The sequence below is a fragment of the Mustela nivalis genome, assembly GCF_964662115.1.
Source record: "Mustela nivalis genome assembly, chromosome: 6".
In the NCBI taxonomy this organism is placed as follows: Eukaryota; Metazoa; Chordata; class Mammalia; order Carnivora; family Mustelidae; genus Mustela; species Mustela nivalis.
This window is the reverse complement of record NC_139025.1, coordinates 29536331-29560737: the sequence shown is the minus strand read 5'-3', so window position 1 is coordinate 29560737 and position 24407 is coordinate 29536331. Positions and strand designations below refer to the sequence as shown.

The 24407-nt window shown below is 50.4% G+C and overlaps 1 protein-coding gene across 6 annotated transcripts in view; it reads left to right on the top strand.

The window, feature by feature from the left end:
- The window catches only part of TTC7B (tetratricopeptide repeat domain 7B), a 244048-nt gene that overhangs the window by 3039 nt on the left and 216602 nt on the right, over window positions 1–24407 (top strand). For all 6 annotated transcript variants that reach the window (XM_082733934.1, XM_082733932.1, XM_082733930.1 and 3 more), the window contains exons 2-3: window positions 19547–19701; window positions 24070–24238. In XM_082733934.1, coding sequence (XP_082590060.1) covers window positions 19547–19701; window positions 24070–24238 — 324 coding nt within the window. The remainder of the gene's footprint in view (window positions 1–19546; window positions 19702–24069; window positions 24239–24407) is intronic.

The following is a 24407-nucleotide window of genomic DNA, read 5'->3' as shown; positions in this document are numbered from 1 at the left end:
CACATTCTAGTGGGGAAGGGGCAGGGAGACATAAATATCATAAGTAAAATTTGTAGGCTGCCAGATGATGCTAAGTGGTATCAGAGGGGAATCAAGTGGGAAGAGGCAGCAGTGCTTTGGGAGTGGGCTGGGGGTGGGGGCCACAAAAGTGTCTGGTTTAATACGTGGCCAGGGAGGGCATCTGGAAGGCAGCATTTAAGATAGGATCTGGGGCTATGGAGGGGACAAGAGCCGAGGCCTGATGAGGGCAGAGAGGTGGCTAGGCCAGATCACCTGGGGCCTTAGAGGTCATGGTTAAGCTTTGGCTTTTCTCTGAATGAGGTGGAAGCCAACGGAGGGGTCTGAGCGGAGGAGTCACATGTCCTTAGTGCTCCTGCTGCCTGAGGCCTCCCTACTCAGCAGCATTTGCTTCTCCTGGGGCGGGCTCATAGCAGCCCCTCCCAGTAAGGACTTGAAATAGTGGACAGGTTCAGAGCACGCTGCTCCAGCCGGACTCCTTTGAGATAAATTAGTTCAGACAGCCAAGAGGTGAATGAGGAAGGAAAGGGCCAATGGCAAGCTGAAAACAGACGCCGGGAATCCATTTTCTGCCTCATACTCCACTGTGGGTACCACTTTAATCACTCCCATCTCAAAAAAAAAAAAAAAAAAAAAAAGGCAAAAAAAGCCCCAAACCCCAAATGTGTAGCAGCTACATGCCAGGCCTCTGTGAGTTCCAGCTAGGCAGTGATCGCATAAGTTAAGAAGGGTGGGGTGGGGTTCGAGAAAAGTCGACTCAAGTCTAGATTGTCGCTGCCTGAGGTGTGGTCAGCAAAGCAGCAGCGTGGGTATCACGTGGGAGCGTGTGAGGAATATAGACTCTTGGGCCCACCGCAGACCTGCTGGGTCAGCCCCTGCACCTTAACCAGGCATCCAGCAGGTCTGTTGGCACGGGGGCCTAGAACTGAGGTGGCGGCCTGAGGGGATGGGGATAAAGATGGAGAATAACGGCATGTCAGCTCCCTGTTGGCTCACAGGTCAGTCCTGGCCCTACGAGGGCAGTCCCAGCTGCTGTCTCTGGAGAGGGTCCCTCTATCCCCAGAATGTCACCCTTCAGCCTCCCAATGATGAGGTTCACTGCTGTGTGACAAAGTGCATGGCCTCGCACCTGGGCTTCAATCCAGACTCTACCTGTAGCTGGGTGACCCTGAGCCAGTCAGTTAACCTCTTGGAGCCCGTGTCCTTCATCGCCCTGACAGGGTTCATAATCGTCCTCCATTCAGGTGGCTGTGAGCTAGAAGCGGGTTGATCTATGCAAACTTTGCTCCATGCAAACTCTGGTATTGACTCCCTCCAGCTGACTCAGTGTAACCCTGGGCAAGGCAGGCCATGTCCTGGATAACACCTGGCTGGGACAAAGAATGGGAGCCCTGGAAATGATACATGAGCTTGTGCCTGGTCAAGACTCCCACGTCTTTCAGTAACACAAGTGGGCCTTTTGGAGCCTGCACCACGGCTGCCAAACAGCCAGCCACTCCCTTTCTAAGGCAGTGTCTGCTTCTCCTTCCTCTCCCAGTCTGTTAATCTTCTTAGGTAAGCTCAGTTACTGAGCTTCCTTAGAACAATTAGGCCCCAGATGGTGGTTTCTCCTTTAAGAGATCATCACTGTTCTGATTGGGTGTGATTTTGAGACATTTTAATTACCTCTTTGTGATGGGCAGGTAGGGAAATGGTGCCTGGAACAATATTTCTGGGGCAAAGTTTGGTTACAAGATGTGTGTAGACCATTGAGTGGGAGTGAAGTTCTTCGTTTGCCACTAGCTGATATTCCCAATGGCCTTGGTGCCTCCAGACTGGTAGCATCCCCCTCTGGAGATGGGCTGAGTTCCCAGACAGCTCTTGGGTCTCAGTCCTCTGGAATCCTTCCTGCCCCTCTAGGGGCTTCTTTGGAAACAAGGCTGGGGTTTAAGCAAGAGTCAGCTGTGGGGTAGGAAAGTGGCACTGTTGTTTAAAATGGCTTCTTTGGTCATTCCCAGGGTACTGCAGACTGCTAGGAGTCAGACTCTCCCCAGACAGTGGGGAAGGACAGTGAGACCTTGATGACACTCCACCCCAGCCTTCCCAGGGCAGCAATCCTGTTTTTAAATACTCTGTCTTGTTGTCCTCTGAAGGACATACCTTTGTGGCAGACCATATGTCCTGATTTTTGGACTCAAAAGAGTCACTTATTTGACAACAACATATTGATAGCTCTTGAGCTAAGCACGGGGGCTCATGGTCACTGTAGTCAGGACAGAAGGACCATGACCTTGTGGCTGTATACAGTGGGGCCAGGACTGTTCAGCTTTTCTCTGGCCGCCGGCTTGGAGGGATTTCAGGTTCTGAGGATTCCTGACATTGATCTGCTTGGTAAGCCAGCTTCTCCAGTGTGTCCTCCCGTTACCTGGGCTTCCCCCTCCCTGCCCCCACCCTGCACCCACTGGCTGGTGGGGCCTCGTGGAGCCTCTCATTCACCTTGCTCATTGTCTTTTCACCTGTGCTCATGCTGTTTGCTCCGAAGTCTTCTCTGCAGGCCAGAAGCCTACCCGTCTGTCATGGTCTGGTTCAAGTTCCTCCCATCTGTCCTTCCTTCCCCAAAAAAGATGTTTGCCTCAGAAAAGAACAAGGGTACAGTGTTAGAACCAGATTGGTCTGAGAGATCACGCTACCATTTTCAAACTGTGTTGTTGAGAACCCCTTTGGGAACATGCATTAGGGCCTGGTGGCTGGGTAGGCAGGGCTCACTCACTGGAACAGTGATACTTTTTACTAAGGTTTCCTTGGAAGGAAGGCCTAATGTGCTTTTGCAACACATTTGAAAGCCACTGATCTGGTTGTAAGCTCCCCGTTTTATAGATGAGAAAATAGGCCCACAGAAGTGTCCTCCCTTAAAACCACCAGCTGGCAAAGTGGCAGAAGCAGGCAGGGTGGGTCAGAGCTCCAGCCTGTGAGTGCAGTTGCTTAGTTCAAAGTGAGCTGCTGCTGCTTCCTAACTCCTAACTTCCTAACCTCTACTTCCTAACTGCTTCCTAACTTCACCTGTGAAGCCCTGTGTGTAAAGTGGTGATATGCATCCAGAATCCCTCTTCTGAAACTCTTGGTGCCAGCTCTGTTTCTGAGTGCAGAATTTTCCAGACCATGGTGCCTATACCAGCCAGGATGTGACACTCAGTGGCTCCAGGAGCGGCACTTCATAATGAAACAACACACCACTATTTTCTGCACCGAAACATGCAAACAGGCCTTGCAAAAGGACAGATAGATTATAAATAGCCTCATGTTGGTTCAGTTGAGGTTTTATTGCCCAGTAAGTTAACAAAAACAAAACCAGGTTTTTGCCCAGTAAGTTAACAAAAACAAAACCAGGTTTTGGTTTTTAGAGTTCTAGATCTGGGAAATTATGCATAAGGGATCACGAACCTGTAGTAATAGTGCCAAATGTGTAGGGCAGTTTTAAGGACCAAATGTGAAAACAAGGAACAAAAAACCGCACCTAACAGTGCTTAGCTTGCTGCCTGCACAGAGTAAGCCCTCAGTGTAGGTCACGATGGTGGGTTTATCATCTCCCAGTTCAGGGCTGTTTCTCCTCCCCATGTGGCCTGTCGTGGCTCGTGGCCTGTCGTGGCTCGTGCCTTGTCTCCTCCCCCAGGAGGCCGCGGAGCAACTGGAAGCGGCCTCAGGAGGGCAGGCCCCGGGGCCTTCGTAAGTGGAAGCGAAGGCCGCAGGACAAGCCCTGACTGGAGCTCCCACCAGGGCTGTTCACCTGTGTAGCTGGTGGTGTCACGTGACTTGAGGCCCGCCAGAGGGGCCCCGGTTGTCAATCCAGCGTGCTGCACCTGAGTTCCCTTTCCTCCTTGCTGCGCCCCAATTTTGTCCAACTGCCAGCCCTTCCCGTGTGCGCCGTGCTTCACTGAGGGTATGGGCCCTGGTGGGGCTGCTCCCTGACTGTGATTGGTTGAGGCCTGAGCATGTGACTTAGTTCTAGCCAATGAGACATCAGGGGTCTTAGCTGCGGGAGGGGCTTCTGAAGAAGATTTCCTCTTGCTCAGTAGTAACAAGCGAGCCTTCCGGGCGACGGGAGTGGTCTTCTCCCCTTGGAAACTGGTGCTTGGCTTCTGAGGCGGGGAGCTGCAGCCGTCTCGTGGCGGCGAGGCTGACGCTCAGAGCGCGGCAACGCAGAGACGCAAGACGGATGTGGCTCCATGCCTGCAGCGGCTCTTGTCTGGACATCATTTATGTGGAGCAGAAAATGCCTTCTTGTTGAAGCCACGCCGAGTGAGCGTCCGGTGGCTACTTGCCGCTACAGGTTTTCCCTCCCGTGCACCTCCTCGCTTACTCGGAACACCCCCAGCTGCCCCGCCGGCTTGGCACCGGTGCATCATCAGGAATGGCCTTCGTCCCTGGTTCCCAAGTGACCTCTCTTGGGTAGATTCCTGCCCCTCTGGGTGACCTCATGCTTGGCAGGTGGCAGAGGCTTGCAGGCCTTTCTGTGAAAGCCAGTGTTTCCCATCTGAGAAGCCAAGGAAAGGGAAGAGGTTTTCTGAGCTCTCTCGAAACCATCCCCATCAGCTCCCAGGCAAGGATGAGCAGTGTTTGGCAGACGGGTCGGAGGAGCGCCGCATGCTGTATGAAGGGCAGCCGCAAGCCGGGGGAAACCGACCAGTGTGGCTGCAGCCCCTGTCTGTCTGCGCAGGTGCGTCAGGTGCGGTGGAGGTGGAAGTGCCAGAGTGAGGCGGGACACACGTTTTTTCGTCCTTTCAGAGGCCTGCCAGACCTGGAGTCAGAATCTCCATGCGTTTGCCCTCCCAGTGACCTTGTGCGTCTCACTTGATTCTCTGAAACCTTAGTTTTCTGGACTTTGCAGGTGTTAAAACTGTGCTGGCAGGGAATGTTCATTGCTTGAGCTTTTGCCGTGTGTCGTGTTCTGGGCATGAACTTTTACGTGGATCTCAGTTCAGTTAATCATCACAAGAACTAGGAGAGGAGCAGGGTCAAGGGTCACAATTCTTAATCAGGGGTAAGTAGACTGAGGTTTGGAGATGTTCTCTGAGTTGAATTCCAACCTACTTGTAACTCCAGTTCCATTATTCTTTACACCAATAAATGGTTTTCTAAGCTTGTCGGATGGAAGAATCACCAAGTCCGCTCCTGGGACCCCCTTCCTAGTAATTCCAATGCAGCAGGTCTGAGGCCTGCGCTGCTATAGGCTTGACCAAGCTTCCCTGTGATGCCAATGCTGCCTGAGTAGCCCGGAGCTAAGGGAGCTAAGGGAGCTAAGGGAGCCTGCACATTATGGGTTCCCAGACCACTTCTGTGGGGTAGTGGTCTCCTTGCCAATATAGGGGCTGGAAATCTGCATTTTAAAATAGAGGCTTAGGGGAGTTGTGTGGTGGAGTAGGTTTGAAGCTGTCCCTTTAGCCATAATCTTTAGCATGTAACGAGTACCTCCTGTGTATGAGGCCTGCACCAGAAGAAAAAGACTGAGTGGGTCAGCAGCCACAAGAAGCTTATAGCTCAGAGCAGTCACACAGTCTCTGGGCCCCTGAGTCACCTGGGGCTGGTTAGCAACTCAGATTCCTAGGCTGGGATGGAGTCCTGCTTCAGGAGGTCTTAGTGGGGTTGGGGTTCAGAAAGCAGGATTGTTAACTAGCATCATGGTTGTAGCCCAGGAAGTTCTAGGACCAGATTTTAGACACGATTGTGCAAGTGGTGGGACAGTGTCACCAGTAGCTTGGGCAGAACAATGACAGCGTTATATACAATGCCCCAGGGTGCCACTGTGTTACTGGGGCCTAAGAGCAGGGTGTGCTTAGGTGACAGTGGGTAAGGCCTTGCAAAGCGCAAGGAGGAGGATATTGGGCAGAGTTGTGGCTTTGTCCCAGTTGGCCTGAGAGTTTGAAGCACTGAAAATCCCGTGTCCTGGGAACCCCCTCAGCTCTGGGCAAGCAAGACTGTCGTTTACCCTGTTGGGCAGATGGAGGCATTTTCGCAATGAGGAAAGGAACCTGGTGCTGGAGAAAGCCGTGGGCTCTGTCCTGTTAGACATGAGATTAGATCCTGGGTCTAGCACTGGGTCTGGCTGTGGGTGTGTTCCTCCACTCCCCGAGCCTCCCTCTCCAGCTCCAAGGTTGTTCTGAGGAATACAAGGGATAATGCAGCTAGTTTCAGGCACCAGCAGTCATCTGAAGCTGCCCAGATCAGGAGTTCTGTGTGTGGCAGCAGGGGAGGAAGGCCCGGATGGATGCTTAGCCCCTGATGGGGGGCGTGTGGGGACGAGCAGGCTGGGTGACGATAACAGCGAGGATAGCAGAGCTGTGCACGGGGGTTGGGGTGGGCTTCCATAATGCTGAATTGTGACTGAGGCCCAAAGCTGATGGCAGTCGCCGATAACCAGCTCCCAGTACTAGTCAGTGCAAACCTGGGGCCTCTGCTCAAGTCTGACACACACCTCAGTCCTCCTCCTGTGGCTGTTCATTCTGTACTTCTGTGTGGGGGTTCTGGGACACAAATTGGGGACGCCACAAAGAACGTGACCACTGGGCTGTCGGCCCCACAGGGGCAGGGCTTTTTGCTGTTTTGCCCATTGCTCCGTCTCCAGCACCATGTCTGACACACAGCAGTTCTTTGACATACCGACATGCTCAGTTCATTGTTCAAAGAACAGCTTGGGTGTTGCCCTTGAGGAGTCAACTTAGATTCATTTACTCCTCAAACACCTAGTGAGTGTGTGCTGGGTGCCAGCCCCTGCCTGACAACCTGGAGTACAGTGCCATTAAGACCATGGTCATGCTCGAGTCTAGTGCGTGGAGAGCCGGCATCTATGTGCTTGGAGCTGGGAATGGTAGAGGACAAGGGCGGCGGGGATCCAGGGGAGGGAATGTCCACCTGAGTCACTGAGACTCTTGGTGCTGTGTCTCTGGTGACTGGATGGCCCTGCTGGCCTGAGGCTCTGGGCGAGTTCTGGCTGATGGATTGCTGTTCAGGCTGACTGGATGTCCGTGACCTTCTCTTCCTATGTCTCTTGTGCAGCTGAAGGGTCGATGGTTGCCGAGTGGCCCTTCCCAGGGAGGGGTTCCGGGTCTCTCTGCTGCCTCTCCCTGTCCCTCCAATCTCCTCACATTCGGGCTGGCTCAGCGCCCCTTGGCTGTGAGGCCTGCCTCCCCTGACTAACTGCCTTCTCTGGCCCTTGCAGGTTCGAAGCTTAACAAGAAGCAGCTTTTTATTCTCAAGTAGGAAGTGTTGAGATGGAGAGGAGAAGGGAGTTGAGGGAAATTGGAAGGGGAGGTGAACCATGAGAGACTATGGACTCTGAAAAACAATCTGAAGGTTTTGAAGGGGTGGGGGTGGGAGGTTGGGGGAGCCTGGTGGTGGGTATTAAGTAGGGCACGGATTGCATGGAGCACTGGGTGTGGTGTAAAAACAAGCGTAACAATGAATTCTGTTAAGCTGAAAAGAAATTTGAAAAAAAAAAAAGAAGTGTTGAGTTGATGAGATGATATTGCTGGGCATGCCAAGCGCATGCCTTTCCTTTCTCTGGCCCACCAGGCCAGGGGAGTCAGATCTCCACGGAGTCTTGGGTCTAGAGTCCTTGGGACTGTGTGTCCCTCATGCCCTCTGCAGCTGCCTCATGTCCTTTGGTAGCCTCCTTCCTGCCTCTGCCCGGCCCCACACACTAGCTGTGGTGTCTCCCTTCTGCCTGGACCCTCACTTGGGGAAATCCTCTCTCACTTGGAGAAATTCCTGAGGCTCAGCCAGCTCGGACCTCTCTTCTGACAGTCTGAGTGTGCCTGATCCTCTTTCCACCCCACCATGCCAGGACTCGCTAGTCCCTGGCTCCCTCTACACTGTCCTCTTTGAGGGTAGGGCGTGGATTAGCACTTTGAATCTTCAAGAGATGCTTGCTGACTGTGTGGGTGTGCATTCAACTTGTCTGGGACTGGCTTCCTGAAAGAGCCATTTCCAAGCCTTCTGGGCTGGCCTGATAACATCCCCCTGCCCTGTTAGAGTCATTTCCTGCCCTGCTGGGCCCTGGAGACAGGCCAGACCAACTCCAAGATGGCTTTCAAGTTACCTTCTCTCTTATTAAACAAGGCTTTTTGAGGGGACCTGTCTGTGTGCGTGCGCCTGTACATGCGCACGTGTGTGCGCGTGTTAACCCAGTATGTTTCTCTGTTCTGCCAGTGCAGAGCAAGTATTGTCTTCTGTTCCCACATTTTACTCTCTCATCTTGTCTTTCCAGCCTCTGCACTGTGTGCGAACATGGGGAGGAGGCTTTGGCATGACACCTGGTCTCCGAACTACCAAGATTTTCCCAGAGTATCGTTTCTGCCAATTTCTTTGAGCTCTTTAATTTTTGACTAATGGCACCTTTGCCTTTCAGTCAAGATCCAAATAGCAGGTCCTTGGAACTGGGTCATAATTTGAGCGAAGATACTAGAGGGGGAACAACGGAGGGCCTGAGGTAGAAACAGGAAGGCTTGGTCTCTGGCAACAGTCATGTCCCAGCCATGTGCCAGGCACCCCGGGGGAAGAGCTGAGTGTCCAGAGGCTAGTACTTGGTTAGGTCCTCTCCATGAAAGGAAGATCCATGGATTGATCTGCTCATTTCAGAGATATTTACAGAGCACCTGCTTTGTGCTGACTCCTGGAGATGGGGCATGAATGTGAGAGGGACAGGGTGGAGGTCAGAGCCAAGGGCGTAAGGTACAAGGATTTTCGCTTTCACTTTGCATGAGAGGGGAGCCACTGGAAGGTTATGAGAAGCAGGGTGACATGACCTTGTTTTCTCCATCCTGCTGCTCGGCAGCAGCCCTACCCTGATGACACCCAGTTCTCTGCCTGCTCCTGTGTGCTGCTGAGAAGACAAATGTCATAGGTCGTTTGCGCTTGATGACCAGTGACCTCAGAGGCACTACCACGCTTCAGGAATGTTCGTATCCCTGCTTTCACGTACTCTTTCCCCTTCTTAGGTCTTTTCTTGGAATTCCATGCTGTCACTCCTAGGACCTGAGCTGGTATGAACTTTACTGAGGACCCAGAAGCTGTTAGGAAAGCCCCTTGTTTCCCACCACCAAGTGTGCCTGCTCTCCTGCCTGTCACTGCGGAGGCTCCAGCCCCTTCACCTGTGCTCAGAATCTCTCTGTTCATGCCTCCTCAGGACTTCAGGCTGCTGTCATTTCTCCTGTCTTCTGGATCAATTCCTTGTCTCTTTCCTAGGTCATTCCCTCCAGAATTCACAGACACCCTAGACTCTCCTATAAAAACCTTCCCTAAGCCCACATCCCTGTGACTTACTGCCTGCCTCTCTGCTCTGTCTCAGCAAAGCCTCTTCAAAGAACCATTGTCTCCTCGGCCTGCTCCTTTGAGCTGGTACCCCCCCACCCCGACTTCCCATGTCAAGGTCGCCCTGTCCTATTGGCAAATCCAACGGTTCTGTTTGTGTTCTTATCTTCCTCCATATTCCAGCTGCCTTGGCCACTCCGTCTTTCCGGAAACTTCTAATCTGTTTCTGTAACAAATACAGTCCTGGTTTCTTTAACTGGGTCCTTCTACTCACTCTCTTCCAGCTTTGATGCCAACCTCCATCCACCAACTTGACTTGTCTACTTGGGTATCAGATGTTATTTAAGTTAGAACAGAACTCTTGGTTTTGTTTCTGCTCACCTCACTAAATGGCAAGATCCAGTCTAGTGTGCTGCCTCAAAGCTAAAAGAATTTCTCTTTAATCCCTCTCCATTCCTCATCCCTCTTGCATTTGTTTCCCATCACTGCTGAAACTAATAGTAATCACACGTTTATTGGCTTAAAATAATGCAGATGTGTTCTCTGGTAGTTCTGGAGGTCAGAAGTTGGAAATGCGGCTCATGGGTCGAAACTCAAGTGTCCACAGCTCTGTCTTCCTTCTGGAGGCTCTCGGGGAGGATCCGTGCCCTTGTCTTTCCTGGCCTCCACAGCTCCCACGTTCCTTGGCTCTTGGCCCCTCCTCCATCTGTGAAGCCCACAGTTTAGCTTCCTCTGTGACTGTACATGCTTGTACCACCACATGTCCTCCGACCCTGACCCACCTACTTCCCCCTTCCAAGCACCCCGGCAGGCCCACCCACATAATCTAGGATCATCCTGTCTCAAGGTCTGTAACTTAATCACACCCCCAAAGTCCCTTCTGCCTTGTAACGTGACAGGTTTATGCCACTCACAGGTTCCAGCAAGTTGGACAGAGTCATCTCAGAGGTGTGGGGGGTATTCTGCCTGTCACATCTCCAGTCCAACCCGTTAGTAAGTCTTGTTTCTCTTACTACAAATTGTGTCCTCCCTCTGCCTGTCTCTCCCTTTCTGCACTGTTTCTTTCTCACCTCTGCTCCCTTGTCCCAGTGTCTGTCATCCCCCGGCGGACTCCTGGCAGTGACCTTCCAACCATCCCTGCCATCGCCTCTTCCTCTTCAGCCCTGAGTTCACTCTCCACACAGTGGACGGAGGGGTCTTTGCACACCTCAACCGGATCCCTTCACCCCTGCTTGCACACTCCCAGCCCCCTCCAGAGGCTTCCAGGTGCGCTTCGGAGGAAAGCCACCCTGCCGACCATAGCCTGCGAGCGTGTTCATGGCTGCCCTTAGCTGCCCTCTGACTGCCCTGATCCGTCCCCGCTGCCGCAGCCACATGGCCCTCTTGCTGTTCCTCGAATGTGCCAGCTGTGTTCCCACCCCAGGGTGCTCTTTCCTCAGATCTTTGCATGGCTGACTCTGTCTCGTCATGCAGGTCTCAAACTCAGACTCCTGGGAGACTCTGGCTCTGATCTGACTCTGCAGCCTCAAGTAGCCACCTGGTCACTCCCTGCTACGTCCCTGTTTTAACTCTCCGCTGATCTCGTACCACTAGCTGGCCTTTTTCTGGTTTGTCTCCCTTCTGGAATATAAGCAGCACAAGGGCAGAGATCTCTTTTTCTCCTTCAGTGCTGTCCGTGCCAGATGCTGGCTGGTGTGTGACTGTGAGGAGCACGGGGAGTGTGGGGAGCTCGCGCTGAGGGAGCAGGAGGTCTCCTCCAAGGTGACCCGGAAATGCAGCTCATGCGATGCCTGGGTTTTGGCAGGGGAAGGGAGAGAGGTACAATGTGTCCAGGCACCCTCAGGTGAGACAGATTGCCACAGCCTCGGAAGGATGCGGAGGGCCTGGAGAGTGTGCACATGGGAGGCTGGTGGCCCAGGGAGGGCGGGTGACAGGATCTCAGTCATAACCACAGACTCAGACCTCCTGCCCTGGCTCTGAGATGATGGGCCAGGTTTGTCAACCCCTGTGGGAGACCAGGCAAGGCATTCCGGAGTCAGAGCTCACTCCAACACAGGCCATCTTCTTTTCCTTTTAAATTTTAAATTAACTACTTAATGTTTAGTGCAGGTAAGGAATGCGCACAGTACTAAAAAATCAAATAATACAAGAGGGAAAAGTAACTTCCTTCCTACGTCCCCTCTGTGTCCTCCTGCTCCTTTCCACGGACATAGCCTCTCTTAGGACTTTCCTGGAGGGTCCTTTCAGTAATCTTCAGCATATCTGGAGCTTTATTAGAAAGCATGTTTTTGGTTTTTTTTTTTTCTTTTTACACCCCATGGTAACATACCGCACACTGTATTTTTTATCTCTCTGACATTGTTACCTATTGCTGTGTAATAAACCATCCCAACTTCAGTGTCTTAAAACAGCCACCTTTTATTATTTGTCATGATTCTGGGCTTGCTGTGGTTCGCTCACGCGTCTGCAGCCAGCTGCATGGTGGCTCCGTGACCTGGCTGCCCTGGGCTGGCTTGCTCACGTGGCGGGGCCTGGCTGAGACGACTCTGCTGTGTCCCCCATGGCCTTTCTTAGATCCAGGCCAGTCTGGCCATGGGCTCAAGGCGGCCACAGAGAAGCAAGCAGGAAGCAGAGGGAGAAGTCTGTTTCCCAGCTTCTGTATGTGTCAGATGCGCTACTGTCTGATCAGTCAGAGCAAGTCGCGTGGCTGAGCCCAGGGTCAGGGTGAGTGGCCACAGAGCACGTGGATTCAGTGAGGTGTGAAGGCCTGGAGCGGTGTGCATAGTCCGGCTACCACGGGGCTGCAGGTAGACTCATTTCTTTCGTGTAATGGACACACTATGTCCCATCATGTGGGGTGATTCATTTCACAGGTCCCCAGGGAGGATGGTATGGGTGTGTTCTGTCCTTTGCTTTAGCAGTAGGGCTGTACATGGCAGACATCCCGGGGGTAACCATCGGTGCTGGAGAGTGCTTGTGTGTAGGGAGACGTTCCTGAAACTGGGCTTTCTGGGTCACGTGGTCTAGGTACATAAATCACGTTATCGACGTTGCCCTCTGTGGACACTCATACCGACGATGCTCCTACCAGCACTGTCCCAACAGTGTCTGTGTTTCTGTTACTCCTTCGTGGGAAAGGGGATGGTAGGCACTGTGAGTGCTGAGGGACCTGCGACTTACAAGAAGTGGCTAAGTGAGGGGATGACATTCACAGAGGTCCTGCTGAGACCAAGAGACGGAGAAGCTGGCTGTCCCTGCTGGGTGGCAGAGGAGACGCCGAAGAACCGAAGAACTGGCCCCTGCTTGAATGGGGCTTTGTTTTTCCTCTTGGATCACTGCCATGGCAGGAATGGTTTGAATAGACCTAAATGCTTCTCAATTGACAAATCCCAGTTGTTGAGATTTGGGTCTTTGGTTTTGTTTTTTTTTTGTTTGTTTGTTTTAGTATTGGTATCAAGTATTCCCTGGAATAGAGTAGAAACCCTAAGCTTTTTCTTCCTCATCTGATCAGATCTCTCCGTGTCAGTGGTTTATCCCATGAGGAAGAAGCGTGGGAGGAAGGGGCAGTCACCTCAAGTGGCAAAGACCACAGCTCCCGGCCCTTCCTCAGGGGGATCAGGGAGGCTGCAGCCGCCTGGGCATGGAGCTGGGCCAGCTTGGGGACTGGGGGACTGTCTGTTTGGAGACGAAGCATGGCACCAGAGTACCCTGCTGGGGCTGATTCCCCATATTCTTCTCAGTGATGGTCCCCAGGAGTAGTCTCTTTTCAGCTTCAGGCTTTAGCTCTATGTAAGTTACTGGAGAGCTGGTTACTGCAGCCTCATTTAAACCCTGAAAAATGCTTGAGGGGAAGGTGGAACGAACCCTGGGCACCCCCGAGTCCCTCCTTATTCCTGTCCCGAGAGTCCTAGCAGGTGGAGCAGGAAAGGGACATAGGAATGGGCTGCTCAGCCCCACAGCAAAAGGATGAAGTGCCTTGGCTGGGATCACATGGCTGGTTAGGAGGGAAGCTGAGCCCCTTTTCCAGAAGCTGATGTCCTCATGCTGGGGTGACAGGCAGAGAGATGGCCTGGGTTCAAAATCCCACCTCCGGGATGTGCTGGCTCTGCGACCTTTGGTGCATTGCTTCCCCTCTTGTACCTGGTTCCCCATCTGTGAGATGGAGGGGCTGACAGGTCCTAGCGAGGTTGGGAGGACTAACAGGATTGTGAAGATGCTTAGGCCACTGCACGGCATTTAGAAGAGCCCGGCATGGCTTGTCTAGTAATAAATGTTGCAAACATTCTTATCTTCCTACTGAACTGCAGGCCTCCTGAGCACAAGGGTTGTGTCTCACAGTGCTTTCTGACCTCATTAGATCCAACATATCCGTTCTGGGAAATACCAAGTCCAAAATGAATGGCAGGAAAAGGAACAGGAACTCATATCTATTCAGCACCTGCTTTGTACTCTCTGCATTACATACATTATGTCTTCGCCTCACAGTAGCCAGGTGAGGAAACGAAGGCTCAGAGAGGTTAACTAATTTGGCCATCGCCACACAGCTAACAAGCAGAGGAGCTGGTGTTAAGCCCGGGGCTGCCTGAGGCCAGAGCTCTGTCCCCTGTGTTGTAATCTTGGGCTTTTGCATTCTGGAAAGTACATGCCTGGCCCCACTTTGCAGTCCTGCCTCACCCTCTGCAGTGTGGAATGCCTGGATGTGCCCCGCTCTGTGCCTGATGAGTGTGAGCAGGCAAATGAATGGGGGGAGAGATAGATTTAAATCTTTCATGAGGCAGAATCCTAAAGTAAGGGCTCCCTGCTCCTGTGGCGCAGCTGGAAACTCTCAAGGCAAATCCCAGAGCTCATCTTGTTTGCTACCTGCTTCTCAGGGATCACTTTTCTCTGTGGTCCCATGTCCAGTGTCTTGAGAATTGTAAAAAACAATTTATGAAAACAATATATGAAAAACATATATTCTATCTTGCGTTTGTGGTTGTTTTATCCAGGAGGGTAAATTTGTTCCATCTTGGCTGAAAGCAAAAGTTCTATTTTTATCTTTTTATCCTCTTTTATTTCATATTTAATTCTTTAATCCAGCTAGAATTAATTTTCTTGTATGCCCGAGGTGCCTTTTTTCCCCTTGTAGGTCACTGTCCTAGCATGTAAGCACACACACTATGGGCAGTAACAGCTGGCTAGGTGACCTCTGTTTCTTTTGTCACTTGTGGACTCTGAATTCCTCAACAAGAGCAGTGGAGCGTTGGTCGGGCTGCTGAGGATGACCTCGTGAGGATGGAGCCTTGCAGTCTCTGTATGATTTCTCCGGCCTGAGTTCATTGGATGTTTTTCCGATCTTTAGCCTCCTGGTTGAGAGAGTGAGTGGTAGGGAAGTCACCTTTTTTAAGGAGAGCAAAGAAAATGTTTAAAATTGCACAAATGATTTTACAGCCAGCATGCTAATTTCCAATTGGACTGTAAGCTCTTCCTCAGAGTGCACAGCTCCTTTCAGACCCGAGGAGCTGATCCTTGCCTGCCTGGCAGGAAACTCCCAACTATGGCCATCTCCCTCCCTCTGCCCTTCATGGTTCAGCTCTAACAAATTACTTGGAGTTCCCCAAACATCTAGGCCATGTTGTGCCTTTGCATAGTCTGTTTTTGCTGCTTGAAAGACCTTTCCCCACCTTTTCCATCTTGTAAACATGTACCTGTATTGTTTTGGTGAAGGCTTTGTCTCCTCCTCCACCACCCAGAACTACCATGTCCAGCAGAGCCACAGCATGAGGGGTGGTGCTGAGGGACTGGAACTCGCATGAGGCAAGGGGCTGTGTCTCCGCATTCTGTGCAAAGCCTCTTCCTCTCAGCTGAGCCTTTCCCAGCAACCCGCTGCCCCCGTTGTTCTGATAGAGCTGGGCGCTCTGCACATCTTAGCAGCAAGACTCTGGTATGTTCCCCCAGTATCAGGAGATCAAGAAACAAAAAGTCGGTAAATCCTACAAAGCACTAAGGTGGTAGTTTTATACTTCTCTTTGTATGTAGTCCTTTGTTTAAATATTTCTGCAAGCCAGTGAAACAGGAGAGGTGACGTCAGGGGTGTTCTACCAAAGGCCTCAGTTGGTTCTGTGAGATTCCTTCCAGACATGAGGGACCCTGGGAATGAGTATTGACTGGTAAGGTATTATCAGGTAGCAGCTCTCAACTTAAAGTCTTTTTGGTAGTGGGGAGCTCTAGCTAGGATAACAGTTTGGCCTCTGTAACTAAGGTCAGAGGAACAGTGACTAAAGCAAGAGCAAGGTAGAAGTCAATGTTTCTCTCTAGTGTGATAATTGATCATAAGCAGTTCTGGGCTGAGTGGCAGCTCCGGGGTGTTGGAGACCAAGGCTCCTAATGTTGTGACGCTCTGGGATCCTGAGTAGATGGCTTCCATCTTGAGGACCAGAATGGAGGCTCCATTTTCCACCAGCTACAGACTCATTCCAGCTAATGGGGTAGGGTGAAGAGGAACTGGAGGGTAAGCGCATTCCCTGGGAGGGCCCAGCAGAGAAGCTGTATGCAGAACTTCTGCTCACATCACACTGGCCATAACTTAGTCGTGTGACAGCCTGCACCTCCCAGGAAGCCTGGGAAATAGTCTTTATGTTGGCAGCTCTGTGCCCTGATAAAACTCAGGGACTCTAATAATAAAGGAAGAAGAAGAGAACGAATATTTGGGGGACAACTGACAGATCGTGCCACAGGACCAGGCCTAACACAGGAGGGTATGGGTCAAGTGCCTTGGCCTGTCATTAAGTTAATTCACCATTTATTGAACGCTGACTCTGTGCCAGACATTGTGCTGTGCTCTGAGACCAAAAAGTAACACACAGACTCTTCCTTCAGGGTCTCATTACAGTCTTGAAGGGGCAAACAGATACGTAAACGTCCAGGTTGGGGTGCTCGAGGTTCCTGGGGCAGCTGGGGCTGGCTTGGGATAGGGCATGTTGGGAGCAGGGTTGATGACGAGCGCAGGAAGATTAATAGGTCTTTATCAAGTAATGGCGGTTGGTGTTCTCAGCTTTGCGAGTCGTCCCAAAGATATGGAGGAAGTTCACGGGGCTTCTGTGTGGAGGACTGCCTATGGAAACTGCCAGGACCTGTTTAACGTGGGGATGGGGCTGAGCGGGCAGAAGGGAACCGTTAGTCCCATGTTCTGCTCCCCACTTAAGTCTCCATTCTTGTCTTCTCCTTCGCCCACACCCTCTTCTCTGGCCACTTGGTCCAGTGTGCTTTTGCCTTCCCACTTCTCTTATGCCCTGCTGTTCCCTCAGCCTGGTTTGCCCTTCCTTCCTGTTGGCCAGTCCAGACCCTACTCGTCCTGGGAGGTCTAGTTGAGAGGTGTGGCAGGCCAGGCCACAGCATTTCCCTCGCTGAGAACTCATTAGCTCTCATTCAGTCTTGCTATGGTCGCGGTATTTATTGTTCCCGACTCATAAATGGAGGCCGATGCTTCAAGAGGGTAAGCGATGTGCCCCTGGTCCCACAGCTAGAAAGAGGTAGCAGGCAGCAGAGAGCCTGATCTGCTGTGATCTCTGCTTGTTGGCCTGGGGATTCTGCTTGGAACAGCCATTTCCAGCTGCAAGGTCAGAGGAGTCTGCCGCAAGGAGATCATTGGAGTGGGGGGTAGTGATGGAGGATAATGGGAGATAGCAATCTTCAGCTCAGATGTTCAGAGGGGCTTTCTTAGAATTGTCCCCCAAAACACTGAGGCTAAATTCTAGGGCCATGGACACAGTGTGACAAACTGAGATTTATACCTACGACTCTGAATCTCATGTTATTTTATTTTTTTGAAATTTAAAATATACAGAAAAGAAAACAAATGTATACTAATAGTCTCACCACTCAGAAATAACCACCATTAATGTCCCAAGGTATGTACTTCTAGTTTTTAAAGAAGAGTCACGGTTTTTGCTAAAGGTAATTTAAAATGATTTTGCTCAATAAAAATAATTCAAACTGCAAAGAGAGTGAAAAAATTATCCCAGCTCCTATCATTCAGAAGTTTTTATTACTTATTCCTAAATGATACTCATTCTAGACATCTTTTTAGGGAAACAGAATAAAGATAAACAGGCATACTTTTATAAATGGTGATCACATTCCCATCGAATATCACAGCCATTAGCCACGGGTAGCTGCTGACCACTTGAAATGTGGCTGGTTCGAATTGAAATGTGTCATAAGTGCAAAGTACGCTAAGTCAGCTCTGAGCCCAACATGGGGCTCGAACTCATGACCCCGAGATCAAGAGTCACATGCTCTGAGCCAGATAGGTGCCCCTAGATTTGGAAAACTTAATATAAAAAGGAATATAAAACATGTTGATAATTTAAAAATGTAGATTGCCTGTTCAACTAGCAATATTTTGCATATATTGAGTTAAATAAAAGATATTATCAAAATTAATTTCACTTGTTTCTTTTTCCTTTTTTAACATAGCTGCTGCAACTTTTAAAATAACATGTGGTTTCCATCCGTATCTGTTGGGCAGCAGCTGTTTTAAAAATAAAGTTATCAGTAAGTACTAATGGGAAGAAGGAAACAAAAAGTGAATCTAAGGGAATTGTTGAGCTCTAGGTAAATGTGTCACCGCGTGGCATGGTTTCCTGCAAGAGTGCAGTGAAGTTGATCGGAGTCATGTTTTTCTCTTTAAGCATGTATTACCATGTTTTAAAGCACTTCCCAATTTTGATGCACTGTCACTTCTGCATTGGGTTGGTTTATAGCAAGCAGTCCTGTTCTGTTCCGAAACTAACTCTTGTAGGCATTTAGTGTTCTATATGTAAATGCTCTGATCCCCATGGTCAGGCCTTTGCCGACACATCCTTCATCCCTGGATTTCTCTCTTAGCTGCGTTTCATTCTAAAGAAGGGCTCCTGCTTCTGGGAGGAGGCTGCCTGCAGCTCTCGCACCTGACTGGTGTTGGGGCCCACTCCAGGCCCATTGGCTTAAGCTGTGTGTCCCTGTGTCATCGCTTCATTGTCTTCTGCTATTGGATGCTGCTGTGGGTCCAGCCAGAGCCTCCCCTCATGTTAAAGGCAATTTGCTTTTCCTTCTTGGACAACCGAGGGAATTCTTGAGTTCGGTAGCTTAACTCAGCCCTGGTTTGCTGTGGCTTGGCCGATCCCAGGACCCTGGGTCTCATCTCTAAGAGACTATTTTGGGCTTCCCTGTACACAGACAGAGACACTGCTGAGAACTTTAGATTTGGCAGATTTGGGTCACTGGCCAGAGGACTGGGAAGGTTCTCCTTATAGCTCGTAGCCTTCAGTGCACCTACCACTCAGAATCTCAGTGGGTGCTCCATGACTCTTTCTGGAGTTAATTTTAGATTACCTAAATAATAGGCAAATCTGTTCTCCTTTTGGGACAGCAGTGCTAAAGATAAAACTAAAGGCCATTTTGATCCCTAACTCCAGTTGGGGTCCCCTCCAAATTTGCAGCCCAGTGGTAGTAGCTACACTACGTAGCTGCCTTTTACACTGTGCTTATATTTTAATATAATTAAGTCCTGTCCCAAGTAGGTCAAGCTCAGGCAGATGTATGAATTGTTCTGGGTTTATTCAGAATGTCTAGATGAGTGGATTCCCAAGAGCAACTTCTGGAGTGAGCTCTTCATTCTAATTAACAAGCCGACACAGACAGTAACGAAATTGCAACTCTAAGTAGAGTACTCTTAGGGGTAAAACCTTCATGGAGAGGTTCCTAGTTGACAGTGTCTGTATAGCTTTGAGTTGTAGGCAGAAACAGACCGGGTGCATGCATGTCATTTTGACACAAACTTGTTTTAAGAATCTGACTGTACAAGACATTGCTCCCGCTCACATCCATTTGTGGGAACACAAAAGAGCTAGGAGATTTCACTGCGTCAGTGTTTGAGAAAATACATAGTATTGTTTTATACAGATCCTGCTGAAAAATAACGTCAGACAGCTGTGTTTTCCTACTGAACTTGCACTCTTGCTATATTAATATGTCTCTAGTCTTTCTAGATCCAGTAAATGTGTGACAAAGGAATGAGCTATCCCCTGTCTGCGTACAAATTCTGGAACATTCTTACTTATAAATGAAATTCACTGTAAGCTGGTGCCCACTTGGACTCCCTCTAAGGCTATGAAGTTCCAGAAGGGCCTTGCTGAGGCATGTTAGTCCCAAAGTCCTTGGGGGGGCTTCCCAACACGCAGACCGTTCCCGGCTCCCATTTAGCTTCTTACCTGGTTCTTTGTAGATGACATGGCAGAGCTCCTCCTTGGGGAGTCGAAGCTGGAGCAGTCCCTGAAGGAGCACCCCCTGCGGCAGGGGGCCAGTCCCCGAGGCCCCAGGCCCCAGCTGACCGAGGTCCGCAAGCACCTGACCGCCGCCCTGGACCGTGGGAACCTAAAGGTACTGTGGGTGTCTGAGCTGAGGGGGGCAGTGGGGTGCTGCGAGCCTCCCTGGGGCAGTGAGCTGTCGGGAAGGACGGCCCGTGATGGACCGGGCAGTGTTGGGAGCGCACGAGCGTGCTGCCACGGCGAGGCTCCTCAGAAGCAGGCCTGCTCATCCTGCGTGTGTCCACCACCTTCTGGGCGCTTCCAGCTCACTAGGGGCTCTCTGCTGAGTCTTCAGAGACTCATTATTCTGAAAAATCTTCTCCAGGCGCTTGGAAGGGAGCTGTTCTATAGGGCCCAGAGCTCAACCTGACACCCGGCCCACTCTAGGAAGGAGAGAAGTCAGTCAGGAGGGCCATTTACCTCTCGATTCCTGCCTCAAATATGCAGCTCCTGAGCATCCCCAGGCCTCTGTGGCCCGGAATGCTTTGGGCTCTTCCTGGCCTGGTACTTCGGTGTGGGAGGCAGCCAGGCTGGGCCTGTCCCCACCGCCTGAGCCATGGCCCTAACCCCAAGGCCCAGGAGACCTTAAGTGCTACCCTCCTGCTCCTCCCCAGCCCTGTCTTCCTGTCTCTAGATTCAGCTCTCCCTCTCACCACATATTCCTTTCTTGCTTCCTTTGAATCTCCTTTCCTCTCCATTTCTCTCCCCCTGTCCCTGCCGCCTCCCTCACCCAGTACCTCACTTACTGGGCTCCGGACTCTTCCCCTCCCTGAAGGCCGAGGCCTGTTCTTCCTGCCCTTCTGAGGTCATGCTCCTCACTCCTGCGCCTGCCTGCTCCCAGCCCCAGGCCCATCAGTGTCCTCAGCTGCCCTCCTGCTGTTGTGCAACCCTCACCGTTATCTCGTCTCCAGAACTTTCTTATCCTTCCAGACTGAAACTCGGTGCACGAGCCTCCCTGCCCCCCAGCAACCCCCGTTTACTTTCTGTCTCTGTGATTCTGACTGCTCCAGGTCCCTCAGATAAGCAGAATTTGGAGCATTCGTCTCTTTATGACTGGTTTAGTTCATTAACGTAACATCCTCAAGGTTCATCCCTGTTGTAAATTGTGTCAGCATTCCCTTCCTTTTTAAGGCTGAGTAATACTCCACTATAGGTTTATACTGGATTTTGTTTATCCCTCCGTGGGCCCTGAGGTTGCTTCTGCCTTTTGGGACTTTGATAACGCTGCTATAATGCAAACTTTATTGATTTATTTATTTTAGAGGGTGGGGAGAGAGAGAGAAGAGGGGGAGAGGGAGAATCTTAAGCAGCCTCCATGCCCAGTGCAGAGCTTGATGTGGGGCTTGAACTCCCAACTCTGAGATCATGACCTGAGCTGAAATCTAGAGTTGGCCACCCAACCCACTGAGTCACCAACGTGCCCTGAATAATGCTGCTATGCATGTGGGTTCACAATATCTCTTCCAGATCTGCTTTCAGTTCTTTTGGGCATATACCCAAAAGTGGCATTGCTGAATCATGTGGTAATTCTGTGTTTAATTTTTTAAGGAGCCTCCATACTGTTTTCCATAGCAGCTGCGCCATTTTACATTCTCACCAACACGAGTTCTACTTTCACCACATGCTTGCCAGCACTTTTTATTTTCTGTTCTTTGGTATTGTTTGGGTTTTGGATAGTAGCCATCCTATTAGTTTTGGGTGAGAGCTCACTGTGGTTTTACTTTGCATTTCCCTGATGATCAGGGATGTTGAACATCTTTTTGTGTGCTTATTGGCCATTTGTATGTCTTCGGAGAAAAATCTATTCAGGTGCTTTGCCCGTTTGTTATTTGGGTTGGGCTTTTTTTTTTTTTTTTTTTTTTTTGCTGTTGTTCTGTTTTATCTCTTTGCTTTTAATCTTGATGATTTCTCTTTCCTTTTTTTTCCGCTTCCCATCTCAGAACCTACTTCTTTGGGCTTTATTCTCATGTTTGTGTACATTCCCTGCCCCCCTCCACCACGAAAAGCCATGTTTCCTTAGCTTACTTTTTTTTATCTGTTTTGGAAGCTTGTGCCTATTCTCAAATTGCTGTGTGACCCCAAGGAGATGTCCTTCCTCCTTGTCATCTGGTCACCTCCTTGGCCATGGAGTATTTAGGGGCCTGGGCAAAATTTGTATAACTGAGTGTTAGTATTTGTCACTTATGTGGTTACAGGTTTCTGGAAATGCAGGCAGAAAGCCTCCTTTCTGAAAGGCCTTTGTGTATGTCTGTCTCCACTGGACACATTTCTAGGCCCCTCAGGCTGGTTTGAGAGCATCAGTTAATTTTTTTATTTTATTTTTTTTTAAGAATTTATTTATTTATTTTAGAGATATTGTGAGTGGGGGTGGAGGGAGGAGTAGAAAGAGAGGGAAAGGGACAAGCAGACTCCATGATGAGCACAGAGCCTGATGCAGGGCTCGATCTCTCAACCCCAAGATCATGACCTGAGCTGAAATCAAGAGTCGGACGCTTGGGCTGCCTGGGTGGCTCAAAGGCTTAAACCTCTGCCTTTGGCTCAGGTTATGGTCTCAGGGTCCTGGGATCGAGCCCCACATCGGGCTCTCTGCTCAGCAGGGTGCTTGCTTCCTCCTCTCTCTCTCTCTGCCTGCCTCTCTGCCTACTTGTGATCTCTGTCAAATAAATAAATAAAATCTTAAAAAAAAAAAAGAGTCGGACGGTTAATTGACTGAGCCACCCAGGCGCCCCACACATCCCTTCAACATAGGAAGGCCGGTTTACTAAGGGCTTGATACATTTAAGTAAATTGGGCCTTTAGAACACATGGTCTCCCTTTCCCTATTTCTTTCAAAGGGCCATGCCATACTTCTCCTCAGAGTCAGTTTGTGATACTGGTTGGTCCTCATCAGTGAAGAAGGGTGGAGGGACAGTGGACACGTGGGCTTTGCTTCCTAGACTCAAGCATCCATTCAAGAGGCCAGAGGGTGTGGCTGTGTGCTGGGGGAGAAAGGTTGAGGACCATGCTCCAGGCCTGACATCTGGCTAGTTTCTTTCTGCCTTCCAGATCCCTGACTTCACTGTGAAAATTAACCTTCTGGTTTACCAGGTGCTGGTGGTTTTTGCTCTCCACCCAATGTAGTAGTAAGAACATGGAATTTCAAGTTAGAATTCCTGAGTTTTGTGTTCCAGTTCTAGATTTGTAAGCTGTGTGATTTAGCGAAGTTACTTACCCTCTCTGAGCTTCACATTTCTCATCTATAAGCATAGGTAGCTCAGGATTGTGTTAAGGCTCAGATGTGGAAGCTCTTTCACAACTTCGCAACACCAGAGACTTGTTTACTGCAATTTTATTGGTTCTACCTAGAGATTTTTCTCCTGTGGTGGCCATTTTTTAGTTTCCTCTACCCTATAGAGAATGTTCCAAAGTCACCCAGCTTTCACGTGGGTGTGTCGTCCCAATAGCTGGCTAATGTGAAACTTGTTCTCTGTTTGACCTAAACCAGTGTGTCTCCTGGTGGGGCGCTTGCAGCCTCCCAGGGCAGAGGGGACCAGGGCTCAGTCCCCTGAACGAGCAAGAATGGCTCAGTGGGAAAAGTTAGACCCTGGAAAGAAAGCAAGTCCTGGGTTTTGCACCAATTTAGAAAACCTCTCTCTTTGGGTTATTTGGGTTATAGTCTTGTGGCACAGCCCTAGTGCAGCAGGCAGGATGCACCAGGTTGTCCTTTTTTGAGACAGGTATTTGTGTGTCTTGTTCATAAAATGTCCCTTCTGTTCTTGGCCCATCACAGCCAAGGACACGGGCCTGCGGGGAGCCTCGGTGTTCTCTTTTGTTTTGGTTTATGGCAGCTTTCTTGAAGTAGAGCTCATATGCCATGTAATTCACCCATTTAGAATGTGTGGTTCAGTGGTTTTTAGTATAGTCACAGACTCGTGCAGTCCTTACCCGATTTTAGAGGATTTTCATCACCCCCAAAATAAACCTTGGTTTATTTAAAATTTATTTATTTAAAATAAAGCGATTAGCAGTCACCTGCCATTCCCCCCACCCTCCAGCCCTAGGCACACACACTAATCTACTTTCTGCCTCCATAGCTTTGACTGCTCGGGCCATTTCATGTCCATGAAAGCAGACAACATGTTGCCTTTTATGATTGGCTTTTTCACCTGCCAAGGTGTTACAATCCCTGTTGTAAGCATGGGGCAATGTTTCCTTCTACACTGTGGCTGAGTTATACTCCTCTGTGAGGCCAGACCACATTTTTCTTATCCACTCCCCCGTCAGTGGGCATTCGGGTTGTTGCCCATCCTGGGGCCATGGTGAACAGTTCTGCTGTGAACCTTCCTGTGCGTGATTTTGTGTGGAGAGCCCCAAGGCTCTGTGGCAGCAGGTGGCGGGTCCCCGAGGGAGCATTACTCATAGCATTGTAGGAAAATGTTTTTCTCTCTCCTTTTCCTTCTAGTCAGAGTTCCTACAAGAGTCCAATCTGATCATGGCCAAGTTGAATTATGTGGAAGGAGATTATAAGGAGGCTCTCAACATCTATGCCCGGGTGGGCCTCGATGACCTGCCGCTGACAGCCGTCCCTCCCTACAGGCTGCGCATGATTGCGGAAGCCTACGCTACCAAAGGTGAGCCCACGCCTTCCCTCCTGGGTGGCTGTCCCCCGGGGCCACGCTGCATGGAACCCACAGGCCGACCCTGTGCCCTGGCTCAGCACCTCCCAGCAAGGCTTTGGGGTTGGGCCCACAGCACATCGCATGGTGTGGGCCCTGCCACACATCGTTCCCTCAGACCCTC